This window comes from Eublepharis macularius, chromosome 5, assembly GCF_028583425.1.
Source record: "Eublepharis macularius isolate TG4126 chromosome 5, MPM_Emac_v1.0, whole genome shotgun sequence".
Taxonomy (NCBI): domain Eukaryota; kingdom Metazoa; phylum Chordata; class Lepidosauria; order Squamata; family Eublepharidae; genus Eublepharis; species Eublepharis macularius.
Genome location: NC_072794.1, coordinates 109,313,386 through 109,335,366, shown reverse-complemented (window position 1 = coordinate 109,335,366; position 21,981 = coordinate 109,313,386). Strand labels below are relative to the sequence as shown.

At 42.9% G+C, this 21,981-nt stretch overlaps 1 protein-coding gene across 1 annotated transcript in view; it reads right to left on the bottom strand.

Moving 5' to 3' along the window:
* The window catches only part of SCUBE3 (signal peptide, CUB domain and EGF like domain containing 3), a 157,856-nt gene that overhangs the window by 15,131 nt on the left and 120,744 nt on the right, over nucleotides 1-21,981 (bottom strand). Inside the window, exons 7-10 of the mRNA XM_054980419.1 lie at nucleotides 19,653-19,769; nucleotides 14,054-14,176; nucleotides 10,340-10,456; nucleotides 860-982 (exon numbers count right to left, since the gene is read on the bottom strand). Of these exons, the coding sequence (XP_054836394.1) occupies nucleotides 860-982; nucleotides 10,340-10,456; nucleotides 14,054-14,176; nucleotides 19,653-19,769 (480 nt within the window). The remainder of the gene's footprint in view (nucleotides 1-859; nucleotides 983-10,339; nucleotides 10,457-14,053; nucleotides 14,177-19,652; nucleotides 19,770-21,981) is intronic.

The window sequence follows — 21,981 nt, the reverse complement described above, 5'->3', positions numbered from 1 at the left end:
TTGCTGATGCTAAGCGAGTCTGGTCAGTGTATGCATAGGAGGCTTCTTTGTAACTCTGTGTATGTCACCTTGAGTTCCATGATGGAAAAAAAAGCAAGATGCATATAAAAAGAAGTATGGATGGGTCACTGTGGCCACAAAGTGTACAATTTTTTGTAAAAATACAGACAGGCTGGATTTTTAAGCACTGGTTTCGCAATATTCCTTATAAACTGGAGATCTTCACCTTTCAATTTTAAAAGGGCACACTTCTAAGTTTTTTGGTATAAACTGAATGAACTAAAATCTGAAAATGTGCAAAGGATTCCTCTTAAAGACTGAAGCCAGGTTACAGAGACAACTGGAGCAATACGCAGCTGGCCTGTTTCCCCCTCTCATGCCAACAAAACATACCAATGGAACAAAATAAAGGCATGAAGAAGAAGTTCTGCATCATGGGAGGTCGCATGGAACCAATTTGAGACCAAAGCACTGAATTTCAATCTACCCCATCAAACTTCAGACTATGAGGTCAACACCAGGTAATCCAAACAAATGTTTGTGCAACTCCATGTGCTAAAAACAGCTTCTGAACTATAATTAATTTGATGTATCTTTGAAAGTTAGTGGCTTAGTTAAAAGACAGAGAGCAAACAAAAAGAGAAAGCAAGAATAGTAAGTTTACAAGAAACAGACTTTATAAAGAAGCAAAACATATATACTCAGCAAGCTAACATTGTGAAGGCATACTAATATAATTCACATCAGAAGTTTATCTTCTCATTCTCCGGTCAGCAATTTCATGCGTCCTGACCCATTACTGCTGAAATGCCTCCTACCTCTAGGTGGCAGCATGACCTCAGACTTTTTCTGAACTCACCTATACAATCCTTTTTATTCCAGTGGAGTTTGCAGCCAGCAGGGCAGGTACATTCATAGCTGCCAGGGGTGTTTATACAGCCAAACTTGCAACCTCCTCGGTTGATGCTACATTCATCAATGTCTGTAGAGAGGCAAAAAGATAAATAGCTACATCTGAGAAAGGAGTCACTGGACTTTTCCACATGGGCTATTTGCCCTGGGTTTGATGATGTTGGGAAGTGAGGTTTTTTCCTGCTTCCCCACAGCATCGTGATGTATTCGTGCGCCTCCCAGGGTTTCTCCATCTTTTCTCCAATCTTTCCCAAACTTGCTTTGCTGCAAAGTTTTAGAAAAGATTGTAGCAAAGCCAAGGATGGCTGCCATGTAGGTAGGAAAGTTTGGATTTTTTCCAGTCCCGGCCATACATCAGCCATTCTCCCATCCTCTGTTCCCATGGCAGCCATTCTCCACCACCACCACCTCAACAGATACACACTTCTTTGTTTTTTTAAATCAGCAATTGACTACTATTACAGTGATACAACAGTCTATCAAGTTATCTGAATCCCAAGCTTTCATTTAAATAAGTCTCTATCCTCTTTTGTTGCAGAGATAAACAGAATGGTGCATCTCTGCAATTAAAAAGGGTAGAGATTTGCTTTAAAAAAAATGAAAACGAAGTGGCTGTCTAATCAGTAGCTACTAGTCATAGTAGCTAAAGGGAATCTCCACAGAGGAAGTAAACATCCGAATACCAGTGCCAGGAGGCAACTTCAGGGCAAGGCCTTATCCTCTATGCCCTGTTGTTGACCCTCCAGAGTAACAGGTTGGCCTCTGTGTAGACAGGATGCTGAACTAGATGGACCACTGGTCTGATCTAGCAGGGCTCTTCTTATGTCCTTATGTTCTTAAAATATCACTCTCTCAGCAGGATCTTACAGCTGCTGGGGTTGGCTAGCTCATGGAAGGCAGACGTTCCAAGGGGGAAGGGGACAGGAAGACTTGCTCTCTTTCTCTCCCTGGCAGTGTGCTACTGCTAACTCACACTTGGAGTGTTTTTCCAAAAGCTGAATCCTGCCTGGATGTTGCAATCGCACACCTGCCGCATCTGTGGGCAGCACAGCATTCGGTCTTGGGACAACTGGATTGGGGGGTGAGGAGGTGACATTTTGAAGGCACTGCTGGCTTCCCTATGCCAATTCCTGGAACAGGCATGTCGTTAGGAAATGCAGCCCTTCCCGTTTAGTCTATGTTGTGTCATCCAGCAAAAAAGAATTAGGTAGCCCTGATGAGTACAAAAAAAACCCCTCCAAAACTCTCCTTTAGGGAGTCTCTCCAGGGATCAAAGGAAGAGCACAGAACAGATAATTTTGACAACTACAGTCTAGAAGACAGCTGTGTCAGCCAGTCTTGCCCCCACCTCATGGCACAGAGAGGGCCACATCCATGGAAACTAATGTTAAGGGCCTGGCATGAAGCAAAGAGAAAGAGAGGAAGTGTCAAAACAACCCATGAAGGCATAGCTTTGTTCTAAAACCTCCACTTAGAAAGGCTTCAGTTCTCCAGACGTTGCCAACGCACACCCCCACACACTGGGCACATCAAGGTTATGGCATTGCTCACAACTCCTTGGAGTAGGCTGGGTGCTGACTTATATGGTATTGCCAAGGCATTTTTTCAACTTCGCTTCATCCACTGTTGTTCCTTTTATGTAACTAGCTTTCCATCTAAAACTAGCTCTAACTTATCAATTTGTCATATTCCTCTGGGAACAAGTGTCTGTTGTGGCAGCTCTCTGAAGGAAGCAGATGCTTCACTGGTGCAGCTTCTGTTTACAAAATCACACTGATCTGAGAAACTCTGTACTTTCTGAATTTCATCAGGGTTCAGCTTTCTGAAGCACAAGCACTCTCCTGAATGCAGCAATTCTCCCAAAAGGGCAGGAAAAGTGACAGCACCAAATGTTTCATGAGAAACTCAGAAATGACTTGATGGGTCAGAGGAAAAAGCCATCTAGTACAGCTCTTTGTCTCCAACAAAGGGGAGCCAAACATCTCCAGAAAACTCTCAAGCTAGGCATTATGGTGACAGCCATGCCAGCATCTGACAATGAGAGCCAAGCTACAAGTGACGTCTGACACAGGTTGGACACTTGTCAGCTTCCCTCAAGTTTTGATGGGAAATGTAGGCATCCTGGTCTTGCAGCTGTAATGGAGAGCCAACGTGTAAAACCAGGATGCCTACACTTCCCATCAAAACTTGAGGGAAGCTGACAACTGTCCAACCTGTGTAAAGCATCACTTGTAGCTTGGCTCTGAGAGGTGTATTACTCTGGAAACATGGAGATCCCATTTCTATCGTTACTACTAGCTACTTAAAGACAATTCATGGACGACAGATCTAAAAAAACCCAAGCATGCAAGCCATCCTTACATTATGTTAATACATTCCGCAAGTTTGAGCCACTTCAGGTCCCTTTGGGAGAAAGTTGTGCTACAAATGATTTAAATAATTGACTTAGAAGTAATTATACTTTGTATGAAGAAGTACTTCCATTTCTTCATCTTAACAAAATAGCTATGCCAATAGATGAAGCTGAAGTAAAATAAAAGTCAAATGACCATAACTGGGCAAGTGGTATAAATGGCTCATTTTTAAACATTTTCATGTGTATGTATCTATGGGTATCATCTCAAAAGTCAGCCTATGGATGCAAACACTGTACCAAAAGTGGTTTTAAAGGAACTCTTATTTCATTACAGCAATGACATCTCTGTTAAACCAAAGATGAGCTAAAATTCAGTTGGAAATCCTTAATGTCCAAACATGATCCAGGGCCCAGAGATCATCTGTGTTTGCTAGTTAAGAAGGCTATAAGACCAGGTGATGGGACAACATTGTCCAGCATTCAGTGTAAGAAATGAAATGAAATGGGGTTGGGGGGATTCTCTAGTGTAAATCATTCCAGGCTAATGCCAAGCACCAACTCCACTAGAGTGATCAGGTCTCGTGGACTATCAAGAGGCTATGCAGAACAGATAAACTGCCCATACCAGTCCTAGAAAGCTAAAGAAGTTTATGGAGTACAAGTAAAACAAGACACTAGCCAGCACTAATGATTTCATTCATAGTGCATTCAGCTCTGCCCAAAAAGGCACACATGTAAACTAGCCCATTTTCTTTCCTTTGATTTTATTACAGGATTCATTCACACTAACACCAGCCACTGGTCACAATCAGAGAAATCTCACCTATATATTGACTGATTTAGTTGGGGGGGGGGTTGGAGAAATCGTGCAGGAGAGAGAGCCTCAGCAGCCACCACAGCCTCTGCCCACCTGTCGCTCTTGAGCTGAGCACTAGGTCAAAACCCCTGGATTCTAGCCCTTTCCACCCCAACTGATCATTGGTTTCCAACATCCAGGAGATATGCAGATCCACTTTCCCTGGGCAGTCCTGATGCGTGGTCTTCTCACAGAATGTCTCCCTGTGTCTCAAGATTAGGGATCAGCCTGCTCTGACTTGGCTTTCACCCTCCTTGACGCTGTCTAGAGCCAAAGTTTGAACTTACCTAAACTGTAAGTTCTGTACATTATTTTACCCAAACATGCCTAAGTCCTAATCTAGCAGATAAGAAATGTGTATAGCTAAGGGTGGCATGTCTGATTAATACTGAAGCAAACCTCTGACACAAAAAGAATAGCGCAAATCACGAGTAGGGCAAAAGCACTGAAAATGGCTCTTCCCTGTCTTGGTGCTTTAACTCAGCTAACATCAAGCAAAGAGAAAATGAATATGCCCTCTGTTCTGCTCTCTGAGCAGGCCTCAAGTCAGGATGAGCCGGGGTTGCCTCTAACACCAGCATTACGTACCCAGAGGAATACTGCCTTGCAACATAACTTCCATTTAGCTATCATGGCTAGCTGTCATCAACAACTTTTGTCCAGTATGAATTTGTCTAACCTTTCTAAAAGCCATCTGAGCTAGTGGCCATTACCACTCAACAGCTCCCCTCCTTCTGGTTTTCACATATATTCCTTTACTAGACATGCTAACCACCCCCCTAAGCACACCCACTTCTACATTGCTCCTTCTTCCCCAAACAAAAACCCCCAACTGATTCAAAATAAAGTGTGCAAACTATATGTTAATATCAAAGTAAGCATCAGTTCATATACTTCATTAATTTGCATAATTAGCCTTGAGGAGAGATTTTTGCTACAGAATTTACTTGCATTTTATAGGGTCTGAAATGTTATTTAAACAGCCAAAGAGTTACAGGTTTTGCTTTTTTATTTAATTTGAAAGAGAGACTTAAGTGCTGGAAACTCACAGTGATTGGCTGTTTCCCATATGAGTTTGAGTTCTCCCTGGAGCCTAATGACACTAGTGGTATATTTCTAAGCATTTTTTCTTGCTTACAAGCTTGTATCACCCATATAATTTCTGATGATTCTACCCTCCTCCAGAGCATTGTCCAATTATTGGGAGAAGACACAATAGTCCAAGGTTTAGACTGGTGTCTAAAGAACAACTAATTTGTTTGATGCGGTGTATGATAAGATTCCTTTGCTGCTTTTAGTATGAATCAGAGAACTTCACGAAAGTACTTAAGGAACATTATGTCATAAAACAGTAGGACTGTAAAGCAAGTGTTAAGACATAAGGCCAAAAGCCTCTCAGTGAAGCCCTGCTCTGGCAGTAAGGTTACTTTTATATTACATATGCAAACTTGCTGTGGTCTGTCTGAGACTCCACTTTGCTTTCTTTCTGACTGCTATGAAGTCACAGCATATTCCTGAACATTCTAAATGCCAAGGGAGAAGTGTTATACATTGCTGAGGATAAGTACAGCAGCCACAGAGTTGCCAAATCTAGCTTGGGAAATTCCTGGAAATTTGGGGGGGGGGTGAGCCTGGGGAGGGCAGGGTTTGAGGAAGGGAGGAACTCAGCATGGAATAATGCCTTCAAAGCAGCCTTTTTCTCCAGGGAAACTGATCTCTGGTATCTAGAGATCAGTTGTAATTCCAGAAGATCTCCCAACCTGAAGATCTCCCAACATGCTGCTACGAGGAAGCTGGAAATGTTGTTTTGCAGGCCTCTGGGGCTACCTTTGCAGGAAAGATGAGGAATCATGGGCTAAAGTTGTAGTGGCTGAAAAGCTGAGGAGGTGGGGTCAATCAAGAAAGGTGAACGGAAAATCTCCACAGCCTGAAGCACCTGTGCTGCAGAGAAAATAGGGGCAATCTGGGCTTCTGAGGCAGAGTGTTTGAGAGGTGGGATCAAGAAAGGAGATGGAGAAAGCCTCATACATAGGCTTACCCGATACCCGCTGGTGGTGGACAATCTCCTGGGGTTTGCCCAGTTGCCTGCCAATTGCTGGCAATTGATGGGAGGTGGCAACCCCCCCCCCCCAGTGACCACCCGCCACCAGCAGGCAACCTGAAAAAGCATGCACCAGGCATGCTCCCAGTGAGGTGCAATGATGTCACTTCCTGAAGTGATGTCATTGCGCTGGCTGCAGGTGTGCTCCTGCATCAGGGATGATGTCCCTGAAGTTACATCATCATGTCTTTCTGGGAGTGTGCATGCACACTTTGTGCACAGGAGAGGAGGCTTCAAATGGTAACGCTCAGGTCCCTCACCTCTTGTTGCAAGGGTATAGGGTCCTAGCAAACTTACTCATACAGGATCCAGCTGCTATGGGCAGCATTGAAATGGGGGAAGGGGGGGCTTAGGGTCATGCAGTCAAGAAGGCAAGATAGAAAGCTCACACAGCCTTGACACAGGAGGAGATCTTTGTGGAAAGGTGAAGAGAGCTAAAAGTCACACACTAATTCAAAATAGCCAGGCAAATCTTTGGCTAGTTTATCTTGAATTCTTAACTGCTTCTTTGTTCGAGCTGTGGTTGGTGTGCTATATGTAGTGAATACCAAGGTCTTTCAGTCTTTTCCCAGAAGCTTTGCAATCTTTCACCACCTTTGTTGCTTCCCTCTAAACCATTTTCAGTTTGACCATATCTTTAAAAAAACTTCTTACACAGACTGAAGATATTTCCACCACTGAGGCCTGACCAGCGCCAAGCCAAGCCAAGCAGAATTGCTGACTTGTGTGTCACACACAATATTTCTGTTGATAAAAATCTCAGAATTATGCCTGACATCTCCAGCTTTCACTTTTCAGCACTCTCGATTACTCCTTTGACATTTGTGCATTTCTCCTCTTCTGCAATACTGCCACCTAGCCAAAGGTCTGCCCCCCAACATTTCTTTGTTTGATTTACTTCCTCAACAGCTAGTGTAAATAATGGATAAAGAGCTTCTAAACCTGAGTTCAAATATCCACTGAGCCATAAATTCACTATTTGGCCTAAGAAAACTACTAGCTTCACAGCCACCAAACTCTGAAATGTTTTGGCGGAACCAAGAATGGATTCAATCTGCTCCACATAAGCTTCAGAGTATATGACAGAAGATGGAATGGATTCTGCCATCCTCTCTGGGTACACAGAGAGAGGCCTAGCGTATCTGAAGAACATAGAACACCTTGATATATTGTCGAAGGCTTTCACGGCCGGAGAACGATGGTTGTTGTGGATTTTCCAGGCTGTATCGCCATGGTCTTGGCACTGTTCGACACGGAGATCTCTGTCTTTCGGTGCTACACCTCTGAAGATGCCAGTCACAGCTGCTGGCGAAACATCAGGAACTACAATGCCAAGACTACGGCGATACAGCCCGGAAAATCCACAACCACCATAGAACACCTTGCTTTACAAGCATGGAAACTTCCGATACATTATGAAGTCAATTCTCTCATTGACCCACTCAGTTAGAGACTTGAACTGGGTATGAAATCACAGGAACTTACTTTAAGCAAGTCATACTCTCAGCCTCAGATATCACAAAATGAGATTATTAGGGATAGAAATGGGTTCTCTTAGCTCTGTAGGCCCTGCATTTTCTAGAAATATTTCCCATAACAATTCCCATTATCAGTAATAATGTACTAGAAGCATGACAATCTTCTGCACATAAGCATTTTGAATAAGTTGCTTTAAAAAATTTCCCTTTACAAGCTGTCAGTTCAAAACATTGACTTGTAAAGTGGACATTTTGCCCAAATTAATGAAGCAAAGCGAATAAATAAATAAAAATATACAAAACATTATATCTCTAGTGACTGATGTGGTTTCCACATGGGGGTAAGAGTCCCTGTTGTGCTCTCACTTCCATTCATCTTTCCCTCCTACAGTAGACATATTCCTATAGTTTAACGATGATATAACAATATATCTACTAATTATTTTAAGAAGCCAGAAAAAAGCCTGCTGTTAGGGGAGGGGAAATGGTGCCCATTTGGGGGCGGGAAGATACAGAAACTGGCATCATCCCATCAACATGATCAAACATGCTGTTAGTACAATCTTTCTGGATTGTACCAAAGCAAGTTTGGGAAAAATTGCATGGAGGCAGAGGAAAACCCATAAAGTGGATGACTGTACAAGAATGCATGCAGAAGCAACACCCACCCCCAAATGCTGCAGTTTGGGTGGGGTTGGGGGGGGGTGCAGAGCTAAATCCCAATGTGAAAGCAACCTCAAACAATCTGTCCAGATTGAATTGCCTTTTTAGATGTTGAGTACTGTTTCCAAACGTACAATCCATAGACAGGGTATTATCATAACACACTGAATTAAATTGGTTGTGTGGAGGGGTCCTGTTCCTAGCATCAGCAAACCTTTAATATCTTTTGGATAGGTATAAAAATGACTAGCATATAGTTTAAACAATATGAACTACGTTTTTGACAATATTGGCACACGGACAATGTGCTGTTTCTGAATTCTGGTTACAGTCAACCCCATGAAGTACGTGAATCTGTACCAGTGAATCTGTACCAGTTTGTCAGGGCAGGAGAAAGCAGTGCACAGGTACCATTTATGTTCACAGTTTTCAGGTGCACTTCACCTTGCTTGCTAGTTGTCTTCATACTTTTATCTGTGTGTTTATTTGTGTATGTGTAATTGCTGCAGTCTGTTTACACTTCTGCCTTAATCCATGTAATCTAGGGCATTCTGAGAGACATAACTCTTCCTTAAATTTACCATGGCAAGCCACACCACTGTAGTAACATGCTCCAACAAACCTCTCTGTGCCTTCTACCTGCCTTTCCATTTTCCCTGCTGGCACAACCCCAACCCTCTCCACCTCCCCGCACTGAGATACTTTAAAACCTTCTGAAGTTCATTTCCTCCCACCCAAAACTATGTGCCAAAAGCTTGCTGTGGGGATTTCCCCATCCCATCCCACTGGACAAATCACAAACACTCTTGTTCCCTTGTTTATGGCTGCAGAGACAAATGTCTGGCTTTGCCACCCTCTGCAGAGAGCAGCGGGAATCATTAAATGTTGCCTCAGAAAAGCACAGAGCTGAATCCGAAAATAGAGACAAAAACATCTTCCTTCATAGCCAGTATTCTGAAATAGCGGAACTGAATTTAGGAATTCTGCACTCAGATCTTCCTATGGTTTACTGACTGCTGTGAACAAGTCAATCAGTCTCAGCTTACATTTCTGTAAAACAGGAATAATTGTGACTAGATTGTTTTTCAGGATGAAGAGAGACTATAAGGAATTGTACATATTGAATATTTGTATATAAAGTATAGTAGTTCTTTAGGCCTCAAGCAAGGGGATAGGTTCCATAAAATCAGGTGTTAGGTGCTGTAAGGGTTAAGTATGCAAGATTATTTAGGTATACAGGGTTATGGTTCTCAGCATGACTTGTGGAGAGACATAGTGGTACAGCACGTGCTTGGTAAACAGAAGGCCCCAGGGCTCAATATCCGGTATTCCCATTGAAAAGCATTTTGGGAGAGCCACTTACCAAAAGCATAATCCTTTTCTGTCTTCCATTCAGGTCATGGTTGTATTGATATCCTCTGCAGTGACGGCTTTGTTGAGCTTTTTCAGCACTTGAAAAGGTGTGCAGAGGGGAAAAAAGATCACCTGGTCCTGCCACACTGCAGGCTTGATCAGGATCAGGCCCTTGCGGCATTTTTGAATAGCTGAACACATCTATAAAATGGCATCTAGTTTGGCTCTGATAGCTACTGATAGCATTACAGGCTGAATTCCTCTTTGAGCTCAGCAAAGAAAGCACATGCTAAGCAGACTTCCTCCAAGAATCTGCTCTGTAACTGAAACCAACAGTGCAATCCTAAACAGAACTACATCTTTCTAAGATCATTGAAGGCAATGAACTTAGAAGGGTGTAACTCTATTTAAGACTGTTTAAGTTTCTGCAGATGCTGTCTCCTCCATGATATCAGCAAATCTGAACAGGTCTCTTGGATGTCTGAGAGCTCAAAGGCTCTAAACTGAAGCAGAAGGAGGACAGATGGGAAAAGCAGAAGGGTGAAGATTAAGAAAAGAGGCAGCATACGGGCTATATAGACCGCCCAAATCTCAATTCCTCCCCAGGGTCACACTGATACCTCCACAGTGGGTAAGCCCATACAGCGTATAGCCTTTGTGACACAGGCACTGGAAGCTCCCTGGTGTGTTTATGCAGATGTGGTCACACGTTCTATCAAAGGAACATTCATCGATATCTGGGAACAGGAAAAGAGAGCATGAAATACATTCCAGCAAGTATGCAGCAGCTCCTCTCTCAAGCCTGGATTACTCTTCTCTCTTCAAGAGCCAGAAATTCTGCAACTGTACCCACTGACAAGGGGCACAAGAATAAAATGGCCCTTTCCATTGCTATGCTAATAGGAACAGCACAAAACATCCAGCTGATACCCCCTCGACATCTAAGAATTATAATCAAAGACCAATAATCAGCATCATTTAAGGTATATTCAGTACCTTTTAACCATTGGATCACAGGCAAAATCAGGACATTAAGGAAAGATAATGGAATCTTTTTTTCCCATAAGCAGTACACGTTTACAAGTGAAATAAGTGCTTATGAGTATAGAATGGAATGAGGAGGAATAGTGATAATTTTTCCTGATTAATTAATATATTACACTGGGGCATGATCTTGTGGATGCAGGCCAAGTTTAGCATTTACAAGCTACATGCTTCTATCTAATGGATCAAGCAAAACAAATGCTGAATCCCAGACCTGGCACAAGAAGTTATAAAGGCAGTTGAGAAGAGGGGCTTAGAATAGGGAAAGAATCGGCAAGCTTCCCAATGCCACAGACCCAGTGAGATGCTCATATATAGCTTCTCTTCCCCTGCAAAAAACATGCCATCCTAGCAGTCTTTGCCAAGATGCCTGGGCCACCTCCTTTTTTCTACAGGGGATTTCACTATATCTGCAAGGCACAGTCTGTGAGGCACAGACAGCTGATCGACTTTATATCAGTGGTTTCATTAACTTAATCTCATTTTTTTAAAAATGAAGGCAGAACCTGGATGGAGATGAAAGAGGTCATAGACTAAGTATATGGCAATGCTCCCTGCCTCAGCTCTCAGCACACGCCTGGCTTCCCTAGGGCCAGGCCCTATGCATTTAGAATAAAACACCTGCACTAGAACACATGGTAGCTGAAGCCTGCCCCAGCTAGCAGGGAGGGGAGAAATTCCAGCTGCTGATTCAAGAACCTGATGTGAAACACAGCTGTACATTTGAGCAGGTTGCCTCTTAAGATCTGGACTGTGATCTGGTGTCAGTCAACAGCATACTGTATGGGGGCCACTGACCAAAGTATTGTGTGTTTCCAAGGTATTAACAGAGGAAGATAAAGGTTATTCCTTTGTTTCTTCTAGGCAATTTGAGGGAAAGTCTAGCAACACTGGATTACTGTTGCAAATATTGGATTAGATCCTAATTTTTTAAAAGCAGTTGGTGTATAACTTTCCTTTTCTATCAGGACTTACTGGATTTACTTTACCACTCATTTTTAATTGTATTAGTTTTGTGTTGTGATTAATTTAAATGTTAAGAGCTGTATTAATTCTCTGCTGTAACCCACTTCTTTATATAGGAGTGGCAGCATGAAAACATAAGTAAGACTAACTAATCCGTAAAGTGCCATAGCACACAAACACAGGTTCCTCATCCCCAAATTAAAATATCATTTTAAAAGTAGCTGTTCTGTTCTGCCAGAAGAGACATTGTACCCAGAATCAGCAATGGGAGTAAGTGTTTGCACCTCACATTAGTGTGGTCTCCTCCAAATTGTTTTGGGGTGATACCTATCAAGAGTTCTGAATGTTCCTATGTTCATCCTCACCCAATCACTCTACAACTTCTATCTAAACCAATATGAATGAAAAAGTCTATAATGGAACTAACCCATGTCAAAGTTTCTACTCCAGCTCTCAAAACAAAGCAAAATGAACATCTAGGAATGGGCTTGTTCCAAATCTGAAGCTAGGTTCTAGAAAGTTTTTAATTGTGTATGGGTTTGTATGTATGGGTAAACACTGCTAAATTCTGTCACAGGTAGTTTCCCACCACCACCCTTTTCTGAATTTTTAACACTTTTATATTTCTCACTCTTCATTTTTTGTGTGCATTTAGTATGAGGCTGAATCTAGACGTTAGAAGACAAATACAAGGTTCCCAAAGCAATATTTGTCATATTATGTTGATGGAGGGGCATATTTTAAGAGGTGAATCAGCATGGCTACTAGCTACAATTTCAGCAAAACTCCTCCCCCAACCACTTTCCTCACAACCAGCAATCAAGACTGAAAATTAGCCCGAACTATTGATTCCCTCCTGCAAATGCTCCTGGTAGTTGAGAATATGTGTTTGTTGAGGTAAAATTATTTCTGGCCTCAGTGAAGAAGTTTTCAACTTTGTTTTGGGAAATTAACATTAAAATTTTCAGAACCATGAATTACAAAGAACAAAAAACTTCAATTCTAAAATAACTTGCAAAGAAAGCTATATATTGTATCTTCCAAAAATGTAATTTTGGTCAGCAGAGAAATTAACTGCTGTAGAGTTTGTTTTATTGCTGAGTTTCTCCATTCTGCCTTGAAGTTGCGTCAAAGGATATCACGGAGTTAAGCTCTAAATGTATTTTTGTATTTGTAATACAGCAATCTTTTAACTTTGTTCTTTCCTTTTGTAAGTGGATAACTTGAATTGCTGCTATATGCCAATAAAGGCTAACTTGACTTGACTTATTGCTGACCAATACCAGGTTGGAACCAGGTGTGAAGTGCAGGGGAGGCCAGTGTATGTAGTTCTATCCTACATCTGGGCTGATTCCACATCAGTTTTCTCTCTCTCTCTGTTCATCATGTGGCCAGTGCAATTGTTGCTCAATTTGCACTTGTAACAAAGATGGCACAAGGTAATCCAGTTTTTCATTCTTGTTAGCCATGGTTTCCTTTTCACACCAGATGCAGATTGCAGCCCCTCCCACTGTCATTCTTCCATCATAATTCTCCTCCTACCTTTAAAAAAAATGGTGGATTTGTAGTGCTGCTTAAGAATAGCTCAACAGTAACCTGTTTTTAAAAATGCATTTGCATAGCATTGCTCCAGAATAATGCAATATGTGAATCCCTTGGTAATGCTAATTGCTGGAAGGTAACAGAAGCCCCATAACGGGAGCAATCATCTTCTTTGAAAAGAGTAATTAGTGTCCAACTGCTTTAGGGGAGGGGAAAGAGCCCCTCAAAAACTTTTCAAATGCTAATCTACAGAGCAGAGAAGAAAATCTGCCACTTGGATTGTTGTTTCAATATAGCCCCCTGACCCCCAACACCTCAATTTTGTTGGTTTCAGCAACAACACCAAGGCAGTTCCCCGTGAAAGTGCAGAGGAAGAGGGCATTTACTTTCATTCAAACACACAACATATCTTCCCTTCCAAACACATGAAAAAGAGTGTTGCAACAGCACTATGCCGGGAAAGATAATTTATCGTTTCTGTTTTAAAAAAGTGGCATTGTTAGCGGAACAAACAGTGGTGTTGTTCACAAAAACAATTTGTGTAGGTATGAAGGATGACATGTGTGTGTTGGGGGCGGGGGGAGGTATACAACTAGAGTTGCTAAAATAGAAAAAATCTTTGTGTGGAATCAACCAAGCCCCTCTTTCACCTCTGAACTAACATTTTAGACATTTTAAATTTCTGTCTTCCTAGGTGGGTAATCATTTCCATGTTGCCTCAACCTTCACATTAACACAATCCTTGCATCACTCTCTTCTGAAAACACTCAACATAATTTTACCTTGACAGGTCCTTTCATTTATCAATAGCTTATATCCCTTTTTACAACTGCACTCAAAACTTCCCACTGTGTTTCTGCAGATGTGGTCACAGCCACCATTGTTCAACCGGCATTCATCAATATCTGTGATGGGGACGAAAAGAAAAGGGGAAAATATGTTTAAATAAAATAATTAGTTAAAAATGTGACAGTTAAGCAAGTGGCCAGACATTCACCAACAGATAATTCAATGATGAGAAAACACAATATGGGGATTTCAGTTCCCAATAATACATTGATCTCAATTGGGGACCCATAATTCTTGTGCCTTCATCTGTATAACAAGGGTAACAATAGGCACATTTTCTGATATATTTTGACATATTTAGTAAACACAGTTTAAAAGTACCTTATATTAATTTTATATTAAACAGCAACAAATTAAAAGTTAAAACAGCAACAAATACTTGAACTGAGTATTTGATCATTTGATATTTGATAAGTGTGGTTTAAGTGTTATATTCAAACAAATGCAATGCTTTATATTTTATTGGAATGACATCTGTAAAAATTTAAAACAATATAACACATACCGCCATTCCATTGTTTAATTTAGGAAAAAGAAACCTATGGCATTGAAAACTGCTAACACAAGAACAGTGCCATCTTAAGTATAGCTGAAGCCACTGGGCTTACTAAGGTGTAACTTTGTTCAGACTGGTGTGATGGAATGCAATTTAAAGAAAGGTTTCCACAGTGCAGCACTCAGAGATGGAAGAGGTTAATAACTGCCTAGAATGAGAGAATGATTGACAGGCTGCTTCCCCCTCTCTCTGATTGGCTAGTCAGAATTAGCTTCAGAATGACAGTAGGTGCTGACAGGATTTTGAATGAATTAGCAGTTGAGAGTTGAGTGTGTGACAGAGTCTGACAAGGAGGATCAGACAGGTATTCCTCTGAAGTGATGGAAAAGATATCAATTGCCCTAACTGTAACACCTTTGTTTTGAGGATTCATTCTAGTAAAGAAATTCCTAGTGTCAAAGCCATCACAAGTTGAAACCTGTTTACACAGTTAAGGTAGAAATGGGTGTATGTTATTGGCAGACTGAGTGGGTAGTAAGTGGTGACTTCCATTCAAGCCAAGTGGATACGGTTATGTCTTCTTAGGTGAAGAGGAATAATTCCTGCTCAGTGTCTAGAAAGGTGTTTGGTTCTAAGGAGGACCCCAGGTCTGTTGTAAAGGAAGAACTGTGTTGAACTAACATCTGGAAACCTAAGTTCCTGACGTTTCGCCAGCAGCTGTGGCTGGCATCTTCAGAGGTGTAGCACCAAAAGACAGAGATCTCTCAGTGTCACAGTCAGATATTTTCTTCCAAAGGAAATAATGGACAATGTGTGGGGAACCCTATTTGGGGGCCCCTAAAATTGGTCTGTGGGGTCTAATCTTCATGAATCCTGGAGGATCTTTAGAGGACATTCAGCAGTATGTTCCCTCCCAATTTGGTGAAGTTTGGGTGAAAAATGACCCATCTAGCCCACTGGATATCTTCCAGAGTGATTTTCACATAGAAAACAATGACTGTTTTTTTCGGAAACACCCGAACTGAATTAGAGAATCAATTCAGAATTTGGGAATTCTGAAGTTTTTCTCTGATTTGGTGAAAAAAAAATATATTCAGATTTATCCAAGGGGGGGGGGGTTGCACACCCCCGTTTGCCACAACTTAGATGCCACAGTTGGACTGGCTTAATCTCAGAGCTCAGTCTGGTCCTACTTGTATAGATGACTTTCAGTTGGTGAGACCAGATGAAGCGGGTAAGGTGCTTCAAAGTGTGTGTCCCACCACGTCCAGTTCTGATTCTTGCGCTCATGGCTAATAGTATTGGGTTGGTTGACAGGGACCAGGAAGAAAAAAATGCCTCTCTGCAGCAGGTCGTAGTTCCAACTGCTTCAAAAATGGCAGTTGTGAGACCTCCTCATGAAAAAAGTATCCCTGGACCCAAATAATCTAAACTACCACCCCCCAGTAATATGCTCTCAGAAACAGTCTGAATAGATATTAGTTAGTGCTCTAAAGCAGTAGCAGCAACTTGTCTAAAGGTCAAACTACATGTTTTTTGATTTTAAGAAGTTGGGTCTGGGTTCCCCATTAAAAACATGAACATGTCATCAAAAACACAAATGTGTAGTTTGGCCCTAAGATGAGCAGGAAGCCACTAGATGTTAAGAACTAAGGGGTATGAAAGGAGCAGTAATTTAGATGTTTTTTGCCTCAGGTAGCAAAAAAACTAAAACCAACCCTGGACTACCATGATCACAGACATTACTGTCTGGATGAGGTGGCTATGTAGTGAAAGTGGTGAGGAAGAAAGCTAAGATCAGTCCTGGGCCCCTGGATCATAACATTCAAGGTCTGGATGAGGTGGCTAAGTGGCTTTTTGCAATCAACAAGGGGAGGGACTGTAAAGAAAAAATAAATTGGAAGAGGAAATTGTCTTCAGAGAACAGTAGGTTTGAAAATAAATGTGAACTTTTAAAAAAATCTCACAACTTGGCAGTTTTGCAAAAACAAACATAACCCCCCCCCCCGCCCCCCTGCCCCACACACACATAATTCCCTAAATTCTCAAAAAGCGTCAACTACCTGTTAAGGGATATTTTTACTTACAAGTCAGAAAATTTACTGCTAGGAAATGGTCTGTAAAATAGAATGAGCCAAGGCTGATAAATCCCAGAAAAAGAGCTCAGGCAGACCTCATCCAAGGCTGCTCCCTTGTCTTTCCCCCACCCCATCAGTTCTAGCAAATACTATGAAGCCAGAGTTTTTACTATTATTATTATTGTTATTGTGAGTGAAGTGAACTAGTAGTAAAACAGCTCCAAACTGTAATAAAATCCCAGACACAGGGGATATGGCTCTGGGTTATTATGCTTTCCTGGAACTCTAGCATCTTAGAGGCGGTGAGCTCTGAAAAATAATAACAAAGCAAATGGGGTCTGGAATCAGTAAGGCGGTTAGACAGCTTTCAGCAGAAGGGCTTTTTCCTTTTAACTAAGGTCATGTTCCCTGGAGCTGCCAAAGACAGAACACAGATGCCCTCCATTTGTGGAGTCTCACCTTTTTCTCAGCAAGGCTTTCCAGATGATAAAAAAACCCAGCCTGCACGCTTCTCTCACAGAAAAACTCATGCTAGTGCATGTCCAACGCCAACAGCGTGATATCCTGTCTTTATGTAATGGATTGGGGAGGGGGGAGGGACCAGTCATGCTCTTGTTTGCTGTTTTCATTTTGTTATTTAACGCTGACCAGATTTTCTTCTTGATTGCCACTTAAAAATTAATAAATTGGGGGGAATGCTTGCTCCAGTTCCAGAAGGGGAAACCCTTCAAAGAATAAATAAAATAAAAAACAAATAGTCCAAGAAGGATGAAACGTTGTTGTAAAGGGAAAGAGCCATTTTGCTGGAGTTTGGTACTTGCCCTCTAACATTGCAATCCTACACAGTTACACCCTTCTAAGTCAGCTAAAGTAAATTGTTATTGCAAAATAACAAAAAAAAAAAAGAATAAGGCCCTCCAAATTTTAAAATGCATAGTCATACTAGTTGCATTGTTTGACATCAGCCGATATTGCGGCACTGTCCAACAGATGTTCACACCACGTCTATAATTATATTTCATAACACAATCAGTTGCAATGGCTGTAACAGCTGGGGAGTTAGAGTACAAATAGCATTTTCCAAGTAACGAAACATTGCAGTATAAGTGCTAGGTAAAATATGAAATCCCTCTGATAGGAGTACTACCTGGATTCAGAATAGTTTTAAAAATATTTCAATAAAATGTGTGAAAAAAAGAAAATGCAGTAAAAATGCAGTATAGTATATTACAACAAACAAACAAACCAAGAAGGAGTTTTAATGAGTTATCTACTGTGACACACTGATTAAATCAGAGTCAGGATAAAAATGCAAGAATCTCAAGCTCTCATTCTAGAGTATCTGGAATACTTTTTCTGGGAAAAGAGTTGGTGGAACTCAGTTGTGTAGTATGGGTTACCAGCACCTGGGGCAACTCCTGGCAGGAGGTGGCGTCCCTCGCACCACACATGTGTGTGCTTCGTGCGCACACTCCTGGGACTGTGCAATGATGTTACTTCTGGGAACTTCTGTCACCGCGCAGGGTGCAGCCGCCTCCCCCGGAAGAACTCCTGCAATTCAGGCCTGTTTGCCTCCCTGCCCCTTACCTGGTAGCCCTCTGGTGCATCCGCCTGCACCACCGCCACCAGCTTAGCACACTCCTTGACCAGCAGCTGCTGCACGAGAGCCAGCTCGGTGCCCAGCAAGCCGGCCACCCGTTGGCATGGCAGGTGGCATGGGCGGCCTCCCGCAGACACAGTGCAGGCTCTCCTTTAAGGGTTGCCAGCCTTCAGGTGGTGGCTGGAGATCTCTCGGAATTACAATTGATCTCCAGGCCATAGAGAAAATGGCTGCTTTGGAAGGTGGACTCCATGCCATTATACCCTGCTGTGGTCACTCCCTTTCCCAAATCCTGTCCTCTCCATGCTCCACCCCTCAAGTCTCCAGGAATTTCCCAACCTGGAGCTGGCAGCCTTAACTCTGTGGCATGATACCTTGCTGAAGTTCCTCTCCAAACCCCACTCTCTCCAGGCTCCCCCCACCCATCTCCAGGAATTTCCAGCTGGCAACCTTAACTCTATGGCATTATACTTGCTGAAAACCCTCTCCTCCCCAGCTTTTTAAAAAACTGTCTGCTTTAAAAAAAAATCAATTGCTTTGCAGCAGTTCTACTTCCACCCATGCTAGATTACTGGGTGGGAGTGTTTCCTTTTCTTTGGAAGCACCCAAGAGCTCAAAAAGCGCAATGCTGAGCGGGGAGACTCTGGCCGAAGCCCCATGGCAATGCCCCGCTCGACTCCAGGGCAGGAGCACACAGCCACGAGGGACCCACAAAGCATGGGGCAGGTGAGCGGGAAGGAAGGCAGGCAAGCCACAGCCAGAGGCAAGACCCACGGGGAGTGCAGAGAACAAGGAAGGGACAGGCGGACTCACCATCTGGATGGCCAGTGACCACATCCACAATGTCAGTTGCACTCTGGCCCAAGCAAGCCCATGAGCTTGGGTTGCCTGGGCGCAGGGCTGGAGTGGAGGAGCACTGGGAAGGGGAAGCGCCAGCGCCTGGTCTCTGCGCCCGGGACAGGAAATCTTCTGCGCTGATTGGCCACGCCTGCTGCTTCACCACCCGGACACCCTTGTGGCTGCCAGGAGGAAGCACTCGAGGAAGCGGCAGTAGAGGCAGCCCGTCCCTGGCAAGCTAGGGCGGGGGGCTTGTTCCTGTTTTGCCACTGCTGAGGCTCAGCATGCCACAAAAGAGCCACGCGCCTTGGGCTGCGCATGGGGAGAAAATGGAATCAGGGGGCAGGGCCACCAGACACATGATTACTTTCAAACGCGGTGCCATTCCACCACGTTCCAGCAGAAAAAAAGCCCTGAGTATCCCAATGTTTCTTTAGGATAGCTAATTCATATCTCAAGCTTTGTTACACATACAAATGGAAAACACCCTCTCACAGGATATACATTTAATTGTCATTTACCTTTACATGTTTTCCTGTCAGGTTGCAGCATGAATCCCATTGGGCAGCTACAGTGCACACCAGTAGCTGCATCATGGCATTTACTGTCACAGCCTCCATTGTTGACAGCACAAGTCTCTAAAAGAAGTTAAAGGAATAATGAAAAACATTGGAAAACATGCATACATTCATGGCCAGCAACAGTTTTCAAAAAAATCTAAATGGGGATATTTAATATTATGCAAGCAAAAATTATGTTCCAGCCTAAGGGTGTTTAGTTTGATATTAGGGTTGCCAGGTCCAGGTTCGAAAATTCTTGGAGATTTGGGGGGTGGATCCTGGAGAGGGTGGAGTTTAGGGAGGTGAGGGGCCCCAGTGGGGTATAATGCCATAGAGTCCACCCTCCAAAGCATCCATTTTCTCCAGGGGAACTGATCTCTGTGGCCTGGAGATCAGTTGTAATTCTGGGAGATCTCCAGCCACCACCCAGAGACTGGCAACCCTCTTTGATATATCTCTAAAATAGAAGGATTTTTGGAATTAATAGAACTCATTCCAAATTGGCAAACATTTGGCTCAGACATTAAAAATGAACATATCAATGGGACTCTCATCTAAATTACTTCACTTTGAAAATTCAAATACTAGTAGGCTAAAATGCTAGTTCATTTCAAAGAAAAGAATTTCAAAAAGTTAAAATTTGGAAAATGTTTGATAAACTGAAGCTTCATGAACTAAAACAAAGTCTGATAAACTAAAATGTCAACGTTCACTGAATCCAAATTGAATATTCCCATTATTTAAATCTGTTCACTTCAAAAATATCTGTCACAATCCTCATTTGCAGAGCATGATATGCAAATTTATCTAGAATATCAAATATGGTCTATCTAAAGAAACAAACTCATACCTCATTAATAATTATATATTCAACATGACTGACCTATTAGGATTAATAGGACTGATAGAAACAAAGACAGATTGCTTTGACAAAGCTAAAGACAGAATCCCTCTTCCGTTAGCAGAAATAATTGTCAGGATCCATCCCTTTACTTTAAAGTAAGTTTCACTGAATATAGTGGAATATACTGGCAAGTAAACATGGATACCATTCATGATTATATCCAGATTTTTCCAAGGGAGATACAAGAAGATGAATAAAATGACATTCACAGTTATATACCTCATCATTATACATGTCACATGGTGGTTTGTTGGGGCGGCGTCAGGGTTTCTGGTGCCCGAGGCTGCCCCCACGTACATGCACAGAGTGTGTGCATGAGTGCCCCAGACTGTGTGATGACATCACTGCGTGTGACATCATCACGCAGCAAGCCGGCCCATTTGGTGTGGCGGGCGGCTGGGATGGTGCGCAGAGGCTGCCTGCGCTCTCAGTTGGGCACAGCGGGTGGCTGGGGAGGTGCACATGCGTCCTCCCAGCCCTCCTGCTCCATTGTTCCGCACGCCGCCCCAGACGTCTGCTGCGCCTGGCCCGCAGCTGCTGCACCTTGCTGGGGGCTTGTGTTGGCGGTGGCGCTGGCAGCGCGGGGCGGGAGGGCTGGCAGGCTGCAGCAGCTGCGGGCCAGGCATGGCAGGTGGCCAGGGTGGTGCGCGAGGGGCTTCTCATCCCTCCCGCTCAGCCACCAGTGCTGCCACCACCAGCTCCGCAGCACACACACCCGCCCCCGGCGCCCCCTCCGGCACCCCCTTCCACACCTCAGCGCTCGAGGCGGGGGCCGGACCTGCCTCAATGGGTGCGCTGGCCCTGGTAGTTTGAATAGAGATAGCAATTGCTGCTCTAGAACCATTTGCAGCAACAGGTAAACACAAACTTTTTACTTTGAATAGGTCAAACGTAAGTGTTCTGCAATCACTGCTTCTGCTATTTACTGCTGGAACTCTTAGTGTGATATTAATATTAAAACATTTCATAGCTATCTAAAATCTGAAAATACAAATGCAATCACATTAAAAAATATTTTTCATGCTGGAGACCTCCGAGGAGGTCAGAATCCCATTGATCCTAGTAACATCACTGTGAGACAGATGCAAGTGAAAACAGTGATCAGACTGGGCAACCATGTGTGGGGAAGACAGGTGAGAAAGGGGTGCGTAACCTTTTCCTTTGACTGCTGGTTTCCCCTCTGCAAATTAGGAATGTAAATTTCATTTAATAAAGAAGCCATATAAACTATCAATACTTGTATGGTTTCAGTGTTTAAAAATTAGCAAGCTCCCTGCATTCCCATTCTCTCAGTCAACACGTTGTTGAGGGGCCACTTCTTGACTCTTGCTCTTTTTTTACTGCTACAGACATACTAACACACAGGGCCAGCACGCCCATTGAGGC